Source organism: Sipha flava, unplaced genomic scaffold, assembly GCF_003268045.1.
Source record: "Sipha flava isolate LNK unplaced genomic scaffold, YSA_version1 0_pilon_pilon, whole genome shotgun sequence".
NCBI lineage: Eukaryota > Metazoa > Arthropoda > Insecta > Hemiptera > Aphididae > Sipha > Sipha flava.
Window position 1 is genome coordinate 2,313,708 of NW_020271713.1, and position 22,303 is coordinate 2,336,010.

At 28.9% G+C, this 22,303-nt stretch overlaps 1 protein-coding gene across 4 annotated transcripts; it reads right to left on the reverse strand.

Annotated features, from left to right (window-relative positions):
- Positions 1-2,802: 2,802 nt before the first annotated feature.
- Positions 2,803-14,997, reverse strand: LOC112682447 (WD repeat-containing protein 7). 4 transcript variants are annotated; one of them, XM_025553286.1, is made up of 29 exons: positions 14,683-14,997; positions 12,196-12,395; positions 12,008-12,114; positions 11,608-11,686; positions 11,381-11,549; positions 11,120-11,313; positions 10,891-11,036; positions 10,726-10,816; positions 10,478-10,643; positions 10,327-10,409; positions 10,045-10,204; positions 9,505-9,728; positions 9,243-9,438; positions 9,004-9,173; positions 8,780-8,939; positions 8,571-8,708; positions 8,267-8,335; positions 7,610-7,702; positions 6,508-6,696; positions 6,188-6,446; positions 5,838-6,042; positions 5,460-5,558; positions 4,666-4,723; positions 4,368-4,589; positions 4,118-4,304; positions 3,873-3,990; positions 3,647-3,799; positions 3,375-3,557; positions 2,803-3,303 (listed from the first exon to the last, which is right to left on the reverse strand). In XM_025553286.1, the coding sequence occupies exons 2-29, from the start codon at positions 12,358-12,360 to the stop codon at positions 3,022-3,024; spliced, it is 4,365 nt and encodes a 1,454-aa protein (XP_025409071.1). In that variant the 5' UTR covers positions 12,361-12,395; positions 14,683-14,997; the 3' UTR covers positions 2,803-3,021. The 4 variants fall into 4 exon arrangements, with proteins under 4 accessions (XP_025409071.1, XP_025408994.1, XP_025408936.1 ...); XM_025553082.1 differs by having other exon boundaries at positions 3,022-3,303; positions 5,388-5,558; XM_025553209.1 differs by lacking the exon at positions 8,267-8,335 and having other exon boundaries at positions 5,388-5,558.
- Between the last annotated feature and the right edge of the window lie 7,306 nt (positions 14,998-22,303).

Sequence of the window (22,303 nt, forward strand, 5' to 3'; positions counted from 1 at the left end):
TAGTACAGAAGATTGACGGTCGGAGAATTGGTCTACCGACGAAATACCTGTTTTGCGCGTCAAGTTCAAAGCACACGACAAAGTGGCGGCCAACGTTCGATTCCACGATTCCGAGATTAAGAGTTATGAGTCACAACGACGGTCGAGGTATTGTTTTTAGTATTCTGTAGCCGTATTAATATTGAATTTTTTTCACCGTCTAGATCGTTGATAAATTAACAGTGTTGTTCATCAATACTATTCGGTTGCGATGCAGAAGACCGCGAAGTTTATGATTTAATGGTGGAACTCAAACATTTTGCGCCATTTATATGTAGATGGTGTTGGGGGGGGGGGCTTTTCCTCTGCGGATCGCCTTGGGACGAATAGTCTGAGCGCTCCCAAGTTTTAGACTGAACGTGCGGAATCGGAATCAACAATTTTTGTGTTCGCGTTAACTATTACCTCGATACGAATACGAGCTATAGGTAATCGCAACAGTTTTGCGTGCATCGCTTTACAATCGCATATCGTTTTCACGGCTATATACAATCTACCATCGACGGTTTACGGGCAAATCATATGAATTATTGAAATTACGTTTGTTCGTCGCTCTTCGCAATCGTACGCGGTAACGTGTCTTTTCAAGATACAATACATTTTGTTCGAAATATGCATAAACTGTGTACGTCATGCATCGAAAATGATAAGAAAAAAAAAGAAAAACTAAAAAGTTAAAGTTTATCGAGCCGCGTTTTATGAACATCTAAAAAAATCTATGTTATTGCAGTTGCATTCACGCTGATTCAACTATAATTGTTCCATACTTAGCGGCTGATCCGGACGCGCAAAAAAAAAATAAATAAATAAATGAACATCAATGAAAGATCAAAAAACACTCTATATGTTATGATGTTCATTAGAAAACCATATGGAACGATAAATGTTAAACGATGAATCACTAGTCATTGGCTTAGCCCTGGTGACTAAGATGATTTTAAAATTGTTACGTGAATAGCATTTCAGGTACAAATTAGTTAAAAAAAAAACAATTAAAATTTTAAGTGTGATTTATTGTGAAATAACAAGTGTAATATAATATAATCAACACACATCATAATATTAAATAATTAATTATATATAAATATTTATATTTATTTATTGAACTTATAATTTTAATGATCTAAATCAATTATGTATGAAAATAATAATGATTATAATAATAATAATAATAATAATAATAATGGAAAAGTTAAATACATACGTAGATCAAATTAAACGCAGTATTCGTGCATAAGTTTTTCAATCAATTACTTGTAATGCTCTTTGACAATTATATTATATGCTGATAATAGGATATAGTAAAAGAATAATAAGGGCTAAGTAAATTTCAAATTAATACATCTTAACCGAATTAATACGCCAAAACGTATTTAAAATCATTGTTAAAATGGATTATTATGGTAAATTAATTTAAAGACAATTTATGAATAGACCTAAGTATAGTAATTATACATTTAAAATTATTAGATTAATCGCATGAAACTTTTTAATTATGTGCATATTACATTATTATTTTTTTTTTTTATGAATAACGTTTATGTGATAATCATAACACAGTTTGAAATTCATCATTATTTAAAAAAAAGTTAACATATAACAAAAATTGTTCTTATCATAAAACAATCATAAAAAAATTGCGTATTAACAATAAAAAAGAAAAAAATATTAAATTTTTATATATTAATTATTTTCCCACACAAAATTGTTTACTTGTTAGTTAATCAATTGAACAAAGAAAAATAGATAGAAATTATCTAAATTATAGTAACTATCAAACAATTGTAACTTAAAACTATTTATATGGTGAATGACTAATGAATATTATATTTTTACTTTTCGGTTAATTTCAGAAATAATTGATCTTTAACAAATTCAGATAGATAAAATTATCATCATTTTACAATCATTTCTTTAATGAAAAATATAATCTTTACACGTAAATTATTTACTTCCATATTAAATAAAATAAAAGTGACAAAAACATATTCAATAACATACTACCGAAAATACAACAAAAAAAAAAGGAAGAGCAGTTGTAAAACTGATACACCAACATTTAAGTTAAGCAAAATATCAAGTAATTAATTAATTGTTGGCTATATAATAATATGATAAACTGTCTATTTAAGTTTTTTCTATAATTCTACAATAACTACCTTATAAACGAAACAAATTAAAACATTTTCAAAATAATAAAAAATTATAAAGACAATATTCACATATTTAAATTTGTCAATAGATTTTTTTTTTTTTTACTTTAATGGATACAAATGAACAAATGTTGATGGTCTTTTAAAAAGCAATGGTCATCATCGAAGCTTTATTAATTATATATATATGATATTTCCGAGAATAGTCGATCTGTACTAATTATTAAAATTATATAATCGAATCAGTTTAACAACTTGCATTGAGAAAACATACAATGACTAATAATCATACCTAAATTACAAATATAAATATTTAAAAAGCTAAAAAAAAAAAAAAAATGACAAATGAGATCTATAATACAATCTACTCAATAAGAATAAAAACATCATTATTTATGATATTTTTAATGAAATAAAAATTGCAACTATAATAATTATATAAAAAGTATAACATATCTAAAGAAACTAAGAACTAAGGAACTAAGAAGAATATGGGAAATTAACTCTTATTTAAACTGGTAATATGATGTCCAATAATACTATGAAAATTAATTTGATAATAGTTAATAATATTTCAGTTTATACTTAAAAAAAAATAATGATTACTATTGTGGAAAAATAATAACAATAATAACTAGGCATAAAATAACAAGTAAATACTTAGAATTCAACATAAATTTTTATAAGCTACACATTATGTGTAAGCAACAACAATCTTATAACCACAAAAGTTGTATTACTGTTTGTGAAATACTTTTGACCTAACAGTTCCATACATAATAAATGAAATGTTTTTTTTCATTTTAAAACATACAAATTGTATGTAAATTTAAATTACAAATGTGGATTCAAGACCATCGGAAAAAAATCGAACACTGCGGTTACTCGCCCAATGTAACTTGATTTGTCGCTGTTGACTGGAACGTGACGTGTCGTGTATCTGAGTACTATACGATTTAGTACACTTGGTTTGGCTATTTCCTAGACCAAACATGCCGGTAGATGTTTGCCAAAATGACAATTTGTTCTCTGTAGCACTATACGAGACAAGGAATTTTCCATCTGGAGAAAATGCACAAGCACAGATGGCTGCGGTATGAGCATTGATTGTCTGTGGGACGAAAAAAAATAAACTGTTAATAATATATACAACACCAGTAAGGTAATGAACAAATGTTAAACCTGGCATTTAGAAGATCTCAATTCATACAAGGCGATTGTACCATTTTTGGTACCCACTGCTATACGTCTAGATGTTGAACAATGTGTTACTTGACTGAACTTATTTATGGCAGGCGAAACTTCTGACAGAGGGCGAGTTTTCAACTGTGTTGGATCTACGCAATGCAATATTATATCCATTACCTGAAAAAACAGTTTATGAATACACAATTTAATACTATATAATAACAATCGAAATACTATTATAGAAATTTTACTTATTTGCAACATACCTCTACCAATAATTCTGTAATTTCAACATGCATTTTGTCGATCAAATGTTCCACAATGGATAAAATTTCTGGTTTCGCTCTATGTAAAACCGAATTACTTATAGCCATATTCATAGCTTGGGTATTTTGTTGCATACTGTTATAGCGAGCCACCTAATAAAAACATGTTCAAACGTCATTTATAATAATTGATATCATTAGTTTTGTTAAATAAAATACTATTAACCTCTCTGGCTATAGTTGTTATGAATACTGCAGGGCGAACGTTTGCAATTGATATCAGCGCATGTCGAGCAGTTCTGTATGAATCAGCAGCTGGTGTTAAAGGTAACCCATAAGACATGCTAAACAAAAAATTAATACTTTAAATATATGAACAGAACAAATTCTGAAAATATACAATGTAATAACTCTTATCCTTTATTTTATAAAAATAAATATTTGTAAAACGTCCTGTTTATAAGAAATTACCTGGGAACCAGTTTATCATTGTCACAACATAGTTCTAGTATACCTAACAACACTTTGCTGACATCGAAATACGGTTCCCATACAGCAAAACCACGACCAATCAGATCAACTGCAGCTCTTCGTAATGCCATATGAGTGGGCAATCTGGAGGATGATGGAGATAATAGTAATTGAGTTAAAGCCAAACCTAAAAAAAAAAGTTTATAAAACAACTATATTAAAATAATCATGATCAAAAAAAATAAATTACTTGTCAATCTGGATAAGTTATTATTTCCAATGCCGAAACCTTCAACGATTGAACTCTTTCTTCTCACAGATGATCCAGATTGTGAACGACTTGATGTACTGGCATTATCTGACCCATTAACTTCTTGACCAAATTCAGATCCTATAACACCCATCAAGATCACAGCAGTTGTTTGTTTGCGACGTAATTCACTTAAAGATGACGGTTTTCTTAAACATAAATCTAAAAGAAGAAAAAATTGTAAATAACTTTGACCAACAGAATATATTGTAATAAATGTATAAGAAATAATTTTTACCTTCTTCTTCGTCATCTTCATCATCATCTTGAATGTTGGCTGATGATTCAACATTTTCCTGTAAATAAATAAAATTATTTCTCAGTTTCATAGTAATATATTAATTTTAATACATCAAAACATTCAAAATTAAAATGATTGTTTAGAAATAATAATGGTTCAGGATAAGAGATAACTTAAAAAATGAATTAATGTGTACAATAAAGCACATATTTATATGCAGTGATAAGATTTTAAAATTGTTAAAAAATTCCTGCTTGGTGTCTTAACTTAAGCAGTTGTTATAAAATCAAATTCCACAATTTCTATTTTTAACAATGTTAATATAATGTAACATAATATTTGAATTATTATACACAAAAATAAAATAATTAAATCTAGGATACAAAATGATTCTAAAAATATTATTTAAATTTTATCTAGAAAAAACTAAGATTGTATAATAAACACATAATATTTTTTAAGTTTCTGCTTAGCTAAGAAAAATCATACAAACATTTTGAATAAAAAATAATAAAAAAGTTAAATAAAAATTATTAGTTGTTAACATATATTTATAAGGAGGATTTTTCATGGTTCAAGTTGTTAAAGTATAAAACAGGAAATATCAAGACTCACCTTTTATATACACGTTTAAAAATCTTTTAAATTGAAAATATCGGTGTTCAAATCTTAAAAATTGTTTATATATTTGTTAGAGGCATTAAATAAATAATACTTACATTAGAATTTAGGTTGGTTAAATTGTTAGAGCTTACAACAGCAGGTTTCATGCTATTGTTTGAGTTGCTTACTGGTAAATACTGAACCCAGAATTCAACTAATGTTTTACGTCCTTTGGGGCCGATTCGTTCCAATTCAGATAACAACAATTCTTGAGCTGCAGTGCGTACCTATATTTTAACATTTATATTATATATATTTCTATTTATTTTATATTTATTATTATTTATTTATTGTTTATTTGTATTTGTTTTATATTTTTTTTATACTTCTAACATTTATGATAAATTTAGATTGAACTAGAGAAAAAAATGTAAATTTTGTAATTATTGTATATAGAACAAAAACAAATTGGAATACAAAATAATATCATACAAAACTTTAAAAAATTAAATATTTTAAACTATTTTTTAAATTTATTTTGATAAATAATTTATCACTATTATTACCTCTAAACAATGATGTTGCCAACGATGTGCCAACATTTCAATCTGAATACGTTTATAACTCTTGGAACCATGATTAACAACTTTTTCAGGTAACGACTTACAATGTAATGTCTTCAACTGAGCCCATCCTTGTTTAATAAGAGTAACTTGTGAAGTACTCTGTTCACCATTTCCTTCTTCTGAATGATTTTTCACAGATAGTTGCCTTAAAATTGAGATTTATAAGATTTAAAATGTGCTATATGCTAATTTTACATATTAATTTAATATAACTTGAAAATTAAATAAATATACATTTTTTTTTTTTTTTTTTTTAATATGCTAATGGAGTTACCATTTAATTATAATACCTTGAGAATGTATTTTCAAGGAAACATGGAGCACTCATAGACATAAGTGTATTAGCTATGGCAACTATGGCAAGTAAGTGTTGACTAGTTACTGTAGTGCTAACTTCCCAATGAGTTCTAGCAGTAAACAGTCGGGTCAGTAATTCCAATCGAACCATCTCTGGAGGTAAGTCCATAAGAGGACCTTTACTAGATTTTACAAAATTATCTTCAAGATCAATATTGCTTTGCCAAGTAGGCAAAAGTAAACTCATAAAACCTAAAAAATGATTGATGTTAAAAAAAAAAAATAACTTTGTATATAACATAAGAATACGCACCTCCTTTGGAAATAACACCAAACGACACAGGAATCATTGGACGTAATAATCCCAGTTTTGTTTCACAAATTTTATCTATTTCAAAATCTAAACCCCATGCATACAATAGAGACATTAACAACTGAGCGATCTCCATTGTCAAATTTGCTCCACATACTTTACGGCACACCACTCCACCAAGATTAAGACCTGTATATATCAATGATAAAATACATTATTTTAATAAAATAAAACTTTTATTTTTAGTAAGCGTGAATTAATTACAAAATAAAATATTTTTTGCTGTTTAATATTAACACAAAAGTTAAAGGACCATAAAATACTCAAAATTGACTTGTATTTAAAAAATCACAAAATATCTCACTAAAAAAATGACACCAATATTTTTCTGCGTTGAATAGTTTTTGAGTTATGACGTCTTTAAATAACGCGTGACGTCATAAGAGTCTATTCGCGACGGCGAGGTTACATGTACGTGTTACTAATCAAATATGTTCTCACTATTCTTAGCAAATTGATTCCTATATTGTGTAATTCGTAAATATTGTATAATAAACGGTATCAGCTAAATAAAATAATACCCCGTTAACTGCAAAATAAGAAGGAATAAACAAATAAATAATAGTACTAAGTACTGTACTACTGTCAACTGACATCGAATTTACTAACAATGGGACTAAAAAAAAAAAAAAAATAGAAATAAAATAAAATATAGTTCTACGCAATATTATTTTGATATTGGTTGGTACTTGCCACGATTACGAGTATATTTAATAATAAAACAAAATAATGAGATTGAAAAAATGTCAAAGAGCTACGTAAATATAAATAAAATTGTTTTCACTAATAAAATAATAATAACAGCTATTTTATAACCGATAATTAGTCTATTTTTCTCGAATACACGGCCGCCACCGCGGTGCGCCGTAGAGTTGGATCTTATGACGTCTCGCGTGATTTTTAAAACGCTGTAACTTTAGAGCGAATCACGGTTGACAATTTATTTTTACACAAATTCGTAATAATAATAATAGACAATAAAAAAAATATATAATGTATTATTATTAATAAGTATTATACTAAACTAAATAACAAATAATACCTTTATCGTTAGATTTGCTATCAAAACCGTCTATTACAGATTGAAGTTTTGTTAGTATATTTTCTGAACCATCTTTCCTTTTAGGTAAAATTCCTATAAAAAATATGAGATGAAGAATATATTAAAAACCAGCCATAACACCACAAAATAAATTACTAAATACTACACTACTAGTATTGTTAGTTTCTAAAGAAGGTTAAATACCAGTAAAATGTAAGTGCTTTATGTAATTAGTAACAATAATTAATATGCAAGTCATACTGTTAAATGGTAATAATAAATTGTTATGACTAATTATATTTCTACCATAACTACACATGAATTTTAAATGCATAAATTGTTTAGTTAGTTTTAAATACATATTTATTTATGAATTTATATTTTATTTATGAATGTCTACCAGCAAAAATACTAAGAATAAGAATATTTTGACAAATCACTTTCCCAATAGTAAATTAATTTGTATCTCATATGAATGTCCATTCAATAGAAGTTATATTGTATGACTATACAGGAAATAAACTTTAAATTTATTTCTATACAGGTATATATAATATGATATATGAACAATATTGAATTTCCATTTTTAATATAAATTAATATGAAAAATAAATTTTAAGATATTGTAAAATAAACACATTAGCATGCATTATTTACCATGTTTATCTTTTTCTTTCAAAATGCGTTCCATATTGTCAGCTTTGTCTTTTACTTTTCCAAAAAAATCTTATCCAAAGGTAGGCATAAAATATTTCAATATTATTAAAAAATAATAAATACATATAAAAAAATGGTACTTTGAGGAAAAAATGATTGAATAAATTATTATTCCAAGGAACATTAGTAAAAGTTAATTCATTATCAAAAGAAATACTTTATTAAGATCTATTTGACATCTCCATGAAAATAATTATGAAATACCATGTTATAATTAATTATTGAGAGTTTTGAAAATTTATACCTGAAATTTTTTTATGAGCATCAGTTGATACAGACTGTGTTAATGCTGTTATTTTCTGATGTTCCGTTGCGTTTATCAGACCTTGTGCTTCCATAGTTTTTGGTGACATTAACCCATACTCCTCACTCAACAATTGCACTGAAGTTAGAGAATTATTAAAATAAAATTATAACTTAATTAAATTCATCCTTATAAATATTTAGACTCACCAACTAAAGCTTCAATATCAAAACACAATATATGGCATTCAGGATCATTAGGATTTGTTCGGAGTCCTTGTACCATTAAAGGATAAGCTCTGGATTTACTATGATCAATGCCATCGGCATGGGACGAATTATGCATTTGTTGTAACTGGTGAATTCCTCGCTACACATAGTAATTTAAAATTTAATATAGCATTAACACATATTACACTTAAGTAATATTTTACCTGTGTTGCATGTTTAATGGCACTGATATTACGGTGGCGTAGTCCCCTAAAAAAATGTACAGCAGGATTCGCCAGACCCGAGTCCACAGAACTAGATATAGTTGTATTTTCATCACATGCATATAGAACTTCTTCCCCACTAATTCCATGTAACACTCGATCCAAATGACCTGAATAATATCAAACTCTCAATTAAAATTCAATTAAAAATTTCTAACAAAATAATTTCTAATAAATACCAGTTTCCATTTGCCATACATATACAGTGGCATCGGAACAGCCTACAATCATAAAATCATCTAATGGTCGCCACTTTATTGTAACAACAGGAAATAAATGTCTAGATGCTAATACTACACATTTACGTTCAGATAAACTTAACAAAGTAACAGAGTGATCACTTGCTACTGAACAAATACATTTCAGTATTCTAGGCTGTAAATGAAGTACAATTAATTAATTCCAAAAGTTTTAAAAATAAATTAATAAAAGTAAACCAACATTAGCACATGTATTAGGTGGAACAAGAAGTTGTGTAATTTCGCCGGCGTGAACACAAAATCTATGTAACAACGTTCCCGCATACAAGTCCCATAAGCATATAGCAAAGTCTACTCCTCCAGACAATAAATGTGATTTATCATATCTTGAATGCATATGATGAGGATATAGTAAACAATTCACCCGGCCATTATGACCCACCAATATCTGATGCGGTGGCCAATCTAAAAAGAAAATTTAGTAATTTAATATTTTCTATATAATATACTTTTAATTTTATTCTAAATTTAAGTTTAAGCCATTGATGGTATAAATTAAAATTTTTATATAATATCATAATACAAATATTTTGAAAATATTTAATTACATCAAAATTTAATAACTAAAACTAAAAAAAATTCATACAAAAGATACATCAAAAATAACTAAAATAATTAATTATTTCAACAATTTTAATCTTATCAATTATAATTTACATTTATAAAGTTCATAAATAAATTGGCATAAATTTTAATGACAAGAAATCACAAAATTATTTACCTTTATAGTGTTGATGATTTCCATGTAATAATTGCAACATCACTGTTTGAGTGGCTGGAATGATAACAATAGATCCATCTTGACGGCCAATAACTAATCGACTCTGACCTGCCAGGTATATACTAGCGGTCAACTTAATATTTGGAACATTTTCGCAGTCCTAAAATTGTTAATATAAAATAATTTAAATTATGGATAAAATGTAATAAATGTAGTGACTTATATTTAAAAAATATTTATCTAAATACTGAATAAATAATAAAATATTGAAATTAAATGTACCAGTTGGTTGAGAATTCCAACAGGATTGGGTTTCATAGATTCCCATGCTTTAGACAAACTTGTACACACAAAAGGAGAAAGGCCTATATAATAGTAATCAAATTATATTAACTGAATAATACAAAAATGATGATTAAATTTGAACACAAACCAGCTAATTTTTTATGAGAATCATTTTCTTTTATAACTGATAGCTGAGCAGGAGAAAGTTCTGGAATTTTCCATATATTTATAGCTCCTTCTGAATCACCTCTTATCAATATTTTCCCATGTTGAAGAGACTCATAAAATCGAATAGCTGGAGAGCAGTAAAGGTGCTAAAAATATCATAAAATAATATTATTAAGTTTAATAAATTTGTAAATAGAATAAAAAAATTATACAATTAAAAATTATTACTGTATTTGAAGACACAGATAGTAAACTGTATAGATAGGGTACATCACCATCTTCAGCTTGTTTGTGGAAATTTTTGTTTTCAACAATACTACTACAAGAGATAAAAATAAAACAATATTAATATCAAAACTAAAAAAATCTAAAATACTATTATACAATAATTACTTTGCGGGGAGTTTGTATAAATAACCTTTTCCATCATCTGTCCAAATAAGAACTCGATCAGGTGCTAAAAATTCACCACCAAGCCAACGTACACCTCGGGGTGCGTAGACTGTACATAAAGCTGAGAAATCACCAGCATCATATATCTACAGGTAGTGCGAGTAAAATATAACACATTTATTTTTTGGTTATGTTATGAGTTGTTACATAAAATAAAAAATATAGTAACCTGCCAACATTTTGAACAGACAATCAACACTGTTCTTTGGTGTTGAGAACAGCAAGCCATAGTCAAAGCATTCAAACATCTGATTTGTTTACTTTCATTTTCATATACTGGATTATCTGTAGGTCCATAATCTCTTTGTTCTAACGTCCATACTTTTACTGTTCCAGTTGTAGTCAATCCCAACACTACATCATCTATATTTAAACAAGAAAATAATAAAGTTAGTTTGATATTTATTTAATTTATATCAAGTTTAATTACCTTTACAAGTATGAGGTTTCAATACATAAAGAGCACTTATCCAATCAGGATTAACACGTGATGATAGGGAAAAAATAATTTCCAATGTAAATGGATTCATTATAATAACTTCAGCATAATACCCATTACAAAATAAACGGACGTCCTCAGTTCCGACCATGCGGTATGCCTGTAAAAATAATTGATAAAAAAAAAAATAATAATAAATTTTAAAAGTTCATACTAACCTGAATATTTGTGTGAATATATATTGATTTAGTAACTTCTCTACACTTTCCATCTACTATATCCCAAGTACTCATTTCACTAAAATATAATTTTCATAAATTAAAATAATTTGTATTTTAATATTTTCAAAAATAATCAATTATAAAAGTAATTATTAAATAATAGTATAATTAAAATAAATAACGAATAGAACTAACAATTATTATCTCCATTATTAATTTTCATATGAGAATAGAAAAAAGACAAACATACTAAAAGGAGAAAATTCTATATCAATTAGGCAAAGTAGACAGTTTAATATTTTTTTTTTTTAATAGTGTAACAATCTACATCGAATATTTTGAATAAAAATGTATTAAATAATAATATAAATAAAATTATTATGTTTTTATTTCTTACCCATTTTCCGAAGAACTAACAAAAAAAGCATTGTCAGCAACAATACTAGCATGAGCTAAACACAAAACTGGAGCTGTATGACCTACTAGCAAACATCTAGGAGTCATCTATAAATCATAAAAAATTATGTTCATAGGATTGTTATATAGTTAAATACATTACATTTGCACTAAATTATTTATTCAAACCTTTAAAGTTTCAGGAGATACAGCCCAAAGGCATATTTGTCCATCATAACATCCAGTTACTAGTGTTCGCTGATCAGGCGATAAATAAACACATGAAATACAATGTGTCAAAGGTGTTTTACCCCATAAAACAATTGGAACTACTAAACTAGTCCCTCCAACCATTTTGTTATTGTTCTTTTAATATATTAAATAGTTCTCTGAAAATAAATTAAGGAGAAAAAAATTACAAAAGTAATTGATTTTATTTTTTTTTATAATTCTTTTCAACAATTTTTTAAAATCTGATAAATTTATTTTAACTACTCATGTGAAATATATTTAATTACATTTAAAAACCAAATAAATTATTATTAAATGCTTAATAGTGTAATGCAACCGTAGCTGGGAGCCGTAAGGCAAAAATTTATATTGTATATTACACTACCATATTTTTATTTTTAGATTGACAATACAGTAGAAGCTGCTTATTAGGAACACGGATAATTGATAAAATTGCGTTATTGAAACAAAATATCTAGAGACAGATCTGCCGTACATTAAAACATTGTAAAACAATTGGATTAATGAAATAACTCATCGGTTATTTGAAACAATAAGAGCAAAAGTCGCTAAAAAATACCAATTATTAGGCGATAACTAATGTATTATAATTGCTAATGGTTGGATTTATGTTTTCTTAAAATCCTTAAAATATGATGTTTTTATGCTGTTTAAAAAATGCAATATATTCACTAAATGTTCTTTAAAAATACCAAATATATGATGTTTTATGTCTATCAAAATACAAATAATCTTTCAATATTCTGTAAAAAAAAAAATTCAACTTTTAGTAATTACAATGTACTTTCTTTTATGTCATTACGATAGAAACCAGAAGAAATCTCGGAAAACTGTATGAAGATTGAATCGATATGGAATTACAGCTCGATTTAACAAAAGTTCCAACAGAAGAAGAAATCTATAATGAAGTTAAGAATCATCAAACAATTTAACATTACGTCAAATGCTAAAAATTTTCATTTTGATAAAATAAAAAATTTAATACAGATAATACATTTTAAGAATAAATAAAAAGCTATATTATTAAAATATTTATATTTCATTACAATTACAACAGTTCAAAAGTTGAAACATTTAGATATAGATATTTATATTTGTGCTCCAAATTTATAGTAAACTTTGTGTATATAACAAATCCAATTTCTCATAATTTTCAAGTTTTAGAATTTTGTATGCATATGTTATTAGATTTATGAACGAAATATTAATACTTATTATATTATTTTTATAATTAAACTATCTTATAAAATTAAATTTGTATTTATCTACTGAAATATTTGGTTTTTTTTTAGTAACAATGAATTTTTAATCATGTTAAATATTAATTATTTTGATGAAATATTTACTAATATACATAATGATCGTTATTTTTGGTTACTCAACATTTTTCATTCATATTTTATACTTTTAGCATGTACATTTTAAGGCATTACAGTATCCAATATTAAGCAGCCTTATCAATATAAGATATATTAGAAGTTCACACATACGCTTATAAATAAAATATTTTAACCAGTAGTATAATCAATACCTAATCATATTTTCTAAGTTTAAGAACTTAAGAGACACAATAAGAGACAAAAAAAAATATCTAGCTTGGAATTTTCAATAAATAAACAATGCTTATAAAATAATTTACATTAACATAAACACGGTAATATGATTATCTTATAATTAATAGGTGTGTACCTAATTAAAAAAAAATAAAACAAAATATATTAAGCAACATGTATGGTTTCTATAAATGTATACATTTATTATTGGTTTGATACTGTAAAATAAAAAAATACATTTAAAAATATATGATAGTGAAAGTACGTACTTATATTAAATATGGATGAGAAAAGAAGTAGCTTGTTTTAATGATAATAAAATTTAGTAATGCTTACAAACTGAATATATATGATAAATCAACATATTGTGTTATAAATTATAATTCTTGAGTAGGTACCGTACATACATAATCATGTTTATCTCTTTAACGTTGTAGTTCTAAAGACTTGTTTATTTTAGAAATGTTCAAAAAAAGATACATGTGCATAGTGCATATTATAATCAATGACATGGAATAGCAATGACTGCGAACGTACCATGGCCGTTGTGGCGCTTGAAATCAATCGACAATCATATGAAAGTGGAAAAACAAGGGTAAGCTGCCGAAGCTTATTGTACACACATTAATTTTGACCGTAGACACCAATACCGGTTTGATGGTTTCTAATCGTACACACAATGACCTGACCTGCTCGAATTAATTAGTACGCTAACTACCGGTGGTCGATGCTATTCGCCGTCACTCTCGTCATCCAGATCACTGGTGGCGGGCGAGGGCGGGCGCCAAGTCATTAAGGATGAGAGGGACGGAGTGAGAGATAAAAGAAAGCGATCGAGACGGGCCCCGCTAAATCGAACGCAATAAATTACCTCGCACGACGGATGATGATGATGATGGCGAATAAATTGAACGTTAATTGCGACGATGTGTTCCACTGGCACTCGGTTGAACGTGGGACAACGGCCACGACGATGTCGGTTGTGCGCGCATAGTAATAATTACTAATGATAAAGACGAAACGGTGATGATGATAACAATAGTAAAGATAATGACGAGCGACGTGCTAGGGAATACGACAATTTCTAATAAACCGAACGACACTAATGAGTAATAATAGTAATAGTTTTGGTTAACACTAGAACAATAATCGTAGTACGTTCGAGGTTTTTTCGTGAGATTACGGAGAAATGATAACGACCGAGTGTGATCGATAACGGTATCAGCCTGGCCTTCGTGATAACAGTCAGTGTGCACCGCCGCCGATGACGATCAGCTGCTGCGCGCCGACGATGTTCGTGGCTGGGCGTCCACATTACGGCGGACGAGTCGACCCGGACAAACGGGATGGAAAAAAAAAATTTAAGAAAACGTTCCAAGACCAACACGTTTCGGATTCGGTTTTGTTGACTTTTTCCCCGACGTTTTTTTTTTTAATATTTCTGCGCTCCCGAGATAGGTATCGATTGGTCAACCCGTCGCACGGTACCTAACTCATAGGATGGCGCGAAATGAGCAATGCAAAACCGAAACGTTATGGCTTAACCCAATGACGTGATTGTGAGGGGAGGAGGCAAGTTCCCCACCCGATAATTTTGAGAGGCCCAAAGGTATCATTTTGCCCAGTGCCGGCGCGAAGGGTGTGCAGAAAGTGCAATCGCACAGGGCCTCGCGCTTCTATTTTGTAGTATATTCAAATCCGGGGCCTCGCGATTGTAATTCGCACGGGGCCCCGCAAATCATAGCGCCGGCACTGATTTTTCCCCCTACCAGATAATCCAACAATTCATATATTTGAATTATCATTAGTTAAGAAATAATGTAATATATTATTTAACGTATTATAAGATAACTAAGAGGGCTTACGATTTTGATCATGGTTAATAAATTATTTTGCCTCCCCTAGATTTTTTCCCAATTACAACACTGGCTTAACCAATTCGTATTCGTTATAGGTAACGTTGTGCGTTAAACCAACGGGGGTAGATATTCGGTAAAAAACAACAATTGCAAATGTTCCCGTTGATACACGCGATGCTGACGATTCTGTGAAGTCATAGGGGTGTGCATGGGGGTCGCGGGTGTGCCCCTTCCCCCTCCCCTAGAAATTTCGAAGTTACGATTTGTCTAAAGGTAAGACGCCCGTATTTTGACTGATGTTGCTCATAAAAAAATGTGATTTATTCTAAAAGGTTTGCTAAAAAAAAAATGTTTCGTAATAGAGAATATAAAACAAAATGTTCTAAATGTTCGTACAAAAATTTCTTACGATAATGCAACAGCTATACGATCGACACTACAGAAGTACAAATCGTAAATAATTGACAGTGCCGTATCTAGGAAACTTGACGCCCGGGGCTAATAAAAATGCATCGCCCTTACGCGGGTGGAAGTATGGGGTATATTTATGACTTTTTTTATTTTTCGTTAACTTAGTATCGCCCCTATACCAACAGCACCTGGGATAAGCACACCCATTTGCTCGAATCCAACACTGATGAACGAAGCTATCTGAGAAAAATACAAGATTTAGGGAAAACATATTGATTGGAACTAAAATAACGCAATATTAAATTAAATATTAGAGTTACGTTTATTTAAGAATTAAAACATTATAGTTTATTAAATATACCAACATGTTTTATTAGTATAAAGCCTACAAGTATTGTAGGCAACCTCTAAAATACAGATCTGCACACGCCTATGTGTGAAACTTTTCTTTTTGTATTTTTCATGAAAAATATTTATAATCCGGACAAATGTGGCTGAATTTGAACTCGAGATCCAATGGCATGGTATATACTTGAAGAATAAAAAGCTATCCATTAGATAGGACTTTTTTTGTCTTAAGAAACTTAAGAAACATAATCAAACAAATCGCTATAAGCTCGATCGGTTAATAATACTTTGTATTTTGTTATTTTAAAACACTGTAAAGTGCTGGTGAAGGTTCTTCGTTTGAATTAAAATAAAATAAATAAAATTAACAAACATGTTAGTTAACAAAGAACGTATAATGTTTTGATACAAAATTATATTTGGAACGCCGAAGGCGGGAGCGGTATATTAGCTTCTGCATACACTGAGCAAAAAGTCTGCACACGCCAATGTTATATATTTATACAGTTCCAATCTAATTATTATTATTTTTCCTCCGCATCGTGCTAGTTTTTTCATTACGGTGGAATTAAAAATAAAAATCGTTTAATTTATATTTTATAATTTCAGTTTGATGATAAAGTGTTCGTTTGAAAAAGACAAATTATATTACTTGTGAATACCTAATCTGCGTTACTTTTACTTCAATTAAAACTTGTCTTGTATAGCTTATAATTTATTTACGACCTACATTGTAAATTTTTAACACTCGATTAGTGATGAAATCGTTCTGTAAGTATTTAATATAATTTTAAAAACCTTGTATCTTTTTAAGTTGAATTTTAATATTATTTTTTACGAAACAATGAGACTGGATTCGGGGGCTTTATATATATATATATATATATATATTATAATCAAATATTTCATTATATTTCATTTTAAATTATTTTTATTTTGGAACCAAGTTGGTTCATTTTATTTTCATCATTCAGTAATGGTTTACTGATAAAAAAACTTGTGTTATACTCGAACATATATAATATTAATGTTATATTATTATATTTTCGGCTTCCAGCAGCCACCACGCAGTTGCATTCATTACGTGACAAATATATGAGTTCGTGCCAAGGATATTATACTACATAAATGGTATATTATAATACAATAGTACCTGTGTGATTGTTAACAGACGAAAACCATAAGTCTTGTCATACGGTTCTCCCCCGAGCCCCCTTCTACCGACATATTTTGTTATGTGCAACGAGTGATTTCAAAATACGTTTTGATTTCGCGTGTTACGACGTGCGTTTTTACCTTCAATTTTGTTTTTATTATTCACCTTGGATCAATGGTATTCTCTTGTTTAACGGATGTTGTGCTCGCTAAACCGTGTGCATTATAATAATGGTTAATTTATCCGTACGATAATTAATTTTTATTTTTACTTTTCTTTTTCGCAAAGCTTCATATTCTAAGATTACTTGATTATATGTGAAAATAAAAGCGTACCTGTCTTACGCATCGTATTGATAGCAAACACTACCCGCTTTATTATAATAATATAATTGATTACTAACAGAAAAAATTTGAATAATGTAACAGTTCTTATAAAATGCAACGTATACAGTATATAAAATAATTGGAAAGTCAATCACTATAACCCATGGTGTATAGGGATTATTCGAGTAGACATTTTTTTCGTATAATATTTAAGTAATGCTCTATTGATTAAAATATATATATATTCATCAAAACACGTTAAAAAAATATCATAACAGAATAAAAATAAAAAAAAATTAACATTTTTTATGTCTTTTAAGCCATAAGTCATAGAAAAAGATAAACCATTGCTCAAATATTTATAATAAATTTATACTAAATTATGAGTTGTGGCGACCGATTTATCAATTAATTAACATACAATACATCTCATACTTATTATTACAGAAATATATTACATAATTTTCTTAAGGGTATTCAAAATGAATCGATGTTATCTTTGTTTTTCATAAATACAATGTAGTAAAAACTACCTACTTTTTGAATCATCAGTATGATTCACATATTGAAGTGATAAAAATCCTGAAACAATAAAAATGTAAATTAATTTTAAATCGATTGGGCCACTTTTTCAAATGTATTCCTTCAACATCCACAAATCGTATTTTAATATGTACTATAGTTAATAGTTTCGAAATTGTAACACAATTAAAATAAATTGACCTGATCAATTTCAAGTATGCTCCATGCCGATTTTTGTTCTGTTCATTTCCTTATTATTTCAGTAACAGATGGATCAGAAATGGGTTGTTATTACTAAAGGACACGCGTGAAAAACGAAGACCACTCACATATCAGTTTCGAATACACTTAATCTAATTTTGTATTTTTCAGAACTCGCAGCAGTTCTGCGTGTTGAACTAAAAATTGAACAATCGAACGGACATTCGCATTTCGCGATTTCCGTGACCACGCGTTTGTGTTAAAAAATAAAATTAAACGTACGAACATTGCAAACGTTTCGGATTTAATATTAACGTAAACGGTTTCGAGGGATAAACGACCGTAACGTTCCGTAGACACAATTTGTTTTTTCCAGATTGTTATCGGTTTTCGTGTAGATGCACGGGCGTATACGTGTATTTCCCAAAAGGCGAACTGCAGGGTATTTCGTTGGGTTCGGCCCATGACCTAAATAATAGAAACGGTCCGTTGAAACAGCGCCCAACCCCGGCGTTTTCCATCAGGTTGTATGTACGTACACCGTTGAACCGGGAAATTATCCATCGCAAACACCGTCATTGCACACGGTAAGAATAATGTGCGATCGCTCTTTTCGAGCACACGCGCAAACGGTAACCGTATACTTCGAAGTAATGTAACCGCCTGATTCGGTTCTAATCATAACTTCTGATCAAATCGTCGGAAATCGGACACGGGCCGATGCCGGTCCATATTGCTGGGGTCATTTTTCGTTCTCTTGGACGAATTATTGAACTGTTGACAATAGTCACACACGTATTATATTTTAGGTAGACATATCATTACCAACGAAAACGATTCACGGGAACTATTTTTGCCTTAACGAAAAGCAACGAAACTATTGACGTTGATTAAAGTTATTGGCACGGAAAATAGTCAAGAAAGTCGACTCGAAATAAACTTTTCTCGAATAAGGAAATTAAAACGATAAATATATAACAAAACATACGCATTATCATAAGTAAATAGTTACTATCATAAATCATTTTTCATGTTGAACCATGAACGTTTTCAAAATATAAAATACTAATTTTAGAGTTTATAAACATAATAATTATTTTCGATACGAGTTCAATACATTTAATTCGTACAATCAATTTTAAAGTGTTACCATCGAATGTTAATTAGAAAATTTGTTGTACCTTGAACCTGTGTTGTATTGTATTAATGTTTGAAGTATGACATATATGTAATGTATTTTGACGAACAATTGTTTTATGAACACTTAAGGTACGAAAATACAATAGGTACCTAGCTAAATATAGTACTTATATGAAACCTACAAATATCAAAGCTGTTCTCGATTTATCGATGCAATTATAATTCATCGAATTTATAGACATCTGCGCACAACGCCAACATATCTCAATATCACAATACAAATTGATATTTGTAATTTTCTCGACACAATGTATAGAGTAATATAGTACGTCACACAAACGTTATTTAAAAAGAGAAAGCGTGTACGTATTGTATTTTATATATAATACATTTTAATACATATTTTATATTAGTTTAATTCATGATAGATATTTTTGTACAGATTATTCACTCATAGAGATAAACCATCATGTGACATTTTAGAAGATGAAGAAAATAAAACCGAACATACACAGTTAAATAATGTTTTACAGCATTATTATTGTCAAAAAATACTAAATAAAAAAATTGTCTAAATTTAAATTAATAAATCAAATTTTTTAATTACGATTAAAAAAATATTCACTTGCTTATTTTTGTGCATATTTCGGTTATTTTAAGTGCATATTTCCTACAATTTGTGTGCAATAAGTCTCGAATCCTACGTATTACCAACGATAAGTAACTTACCTGAATACCAAACAAATCACTAGATTGCACTTCACGTAAGGATGTACTTAAAATCCTTAATAACTTCTTAACATGTGTCCTAAAGTCTGTTTTGATCGGTAGCTTTTCGTTGTATTATATTGTTATAATATATTGTGAATATTTAATATTTTAATTGAGTATCGCGACAAATCAAATCTGAAGTACGATTAAAAAATTAATAATAATAATAATAATAAAAATTTTAAGTCAATATTAATTTTATATGAAAAAAAAAGTTAATTGAAATATTATACAGCTTTTGAATTTACGTATTTCTAGTTATCGTGTCTCTTATAATATAATAACATGCTGGACGTGCAGGTTTTTGATTTATTTTTTTCAATCTATATTATCAAATTTCGCTTCGTACCGCTCCATACATTATTTATATAGTCTAGGTGTAGGTATTAATACGAAAAATTAATAAAAAATAAAATATAAAAACCTTACCGATCACGTTATTGTTTGATTCTATTGTTCATCGATGATATTATTATTATTTCGCGATGATATATTAATATATTATTATAATACAGTACTTGAAGCTGAAAATAGAATCATTACAACAGGACTATTACTGCGCGTCCTATTCGAAAAATTATATTACTTTCATTCCCTGCACGGTACCACTATGTACGGTATGTTTAGAATTTACCCATAAAATATTTCATTTGTAGTAAATATTAAAAATTGTATGCGTTAAAAAAACGAATATAAGCATATTATCACTTTGTGCACACGTGCACCCGCAACGTTTGACTAAATATTTTAAAATTTTCTAAATATTCGAAATAACATTGTTTTTCTTTTTTTTTTTTTTTCACTATCTTTTTAACTGTCAAAAACCGTGTTATTTTAATAAACAACGATTTTTTTTTTCATATACTACACCGAACTGTAGGTACAATCGAAAAATATTATAGAATACGACGATGTTTATCAATGAATTATTATGCCCGAAGGCGTGGAAATGTTCGTGTCGATTATTGCGTTTAAATATTATATTGTACTACGATGTACGTACATCATTACGCAATAAATATTAAGTATGTGCGGGGAGCAAACAAATCTGAGCGTTCTGCAAGGAACGTAATAGAACTCGGACCGTTCATCGCGCGAAAATATATCGTCAACTTTTGACGTAAATTGTACTGCGTCTCGTCGGTGAGCACATGATTTTCGGTGTGACAGGAAAATTCGTCACATATTGTGTTGTCTTGACAACCTATAATAATATAAGGTGTACACACACACGCGCGCACACACGCACACACGCAGACACGCACACCCACACACACACACACACACACATACATACACACACATGCGCGCGCGCGCGCGCACACACCCACTGTTAAGCACGTATATATTTATTTGACCCTCTATACCGTTGCGGAATAAAAAAAAAAAAATAAAAATAACAAATCCACGACCGGTCAACCAAGCGTACTTTTACTGTATAAGTGAGTATACTTATATACATCGGCAAACGTTGAAAACGAGTGCTTTTTAATCACGTATGGTTTGAAAAATCAGTAGTACTGGGTATACATCCCGTGGACACTGAGTTTCCGGGTATGTATGAAAAAAAATAAATAAATAAAAAAACCTTAGTCGCCTAGCGAAAATTAGGATTCCGTTAATATTAACTAGCGGGGTTTTCGTTTAATAATAAAACAAAATATTCGCTGGCATAAACTATTTAACGTGTTCATATCATCACCGTACATTTTTGGTCGCTGCAGCGATGGATGGTAAAAAAATCAAAAATATAAAAAA

What these genes read in the sequence shown, in the direction of transcription:
- LOC112682447 (XM_025553151.1), bottom strand. Translation starts at nt 12,360, where the DNA reads ATGGTTGGAGGGACTAGTTTAGTAGTTCCAATTGTTTTATGGGGTAAA. An exon ending in ATATTCACACAAATATTCAG is followed by an intron (nt 11,550 to 11,607) that starts GTTAGTATGAAC and finishes TTATTTTTACAG; the next exon opens with GCATACCGCATGGTCGGAAC. An exon ending in TGATATTGAAGCTTTAGTTG is followed by an intron (nt 8,709 to 8,779) that starts GTGAGTCTAAAT and finishes CTCTAACTTCAG; the next exon opens with TGCAATTGTTGAGTGAGGAG.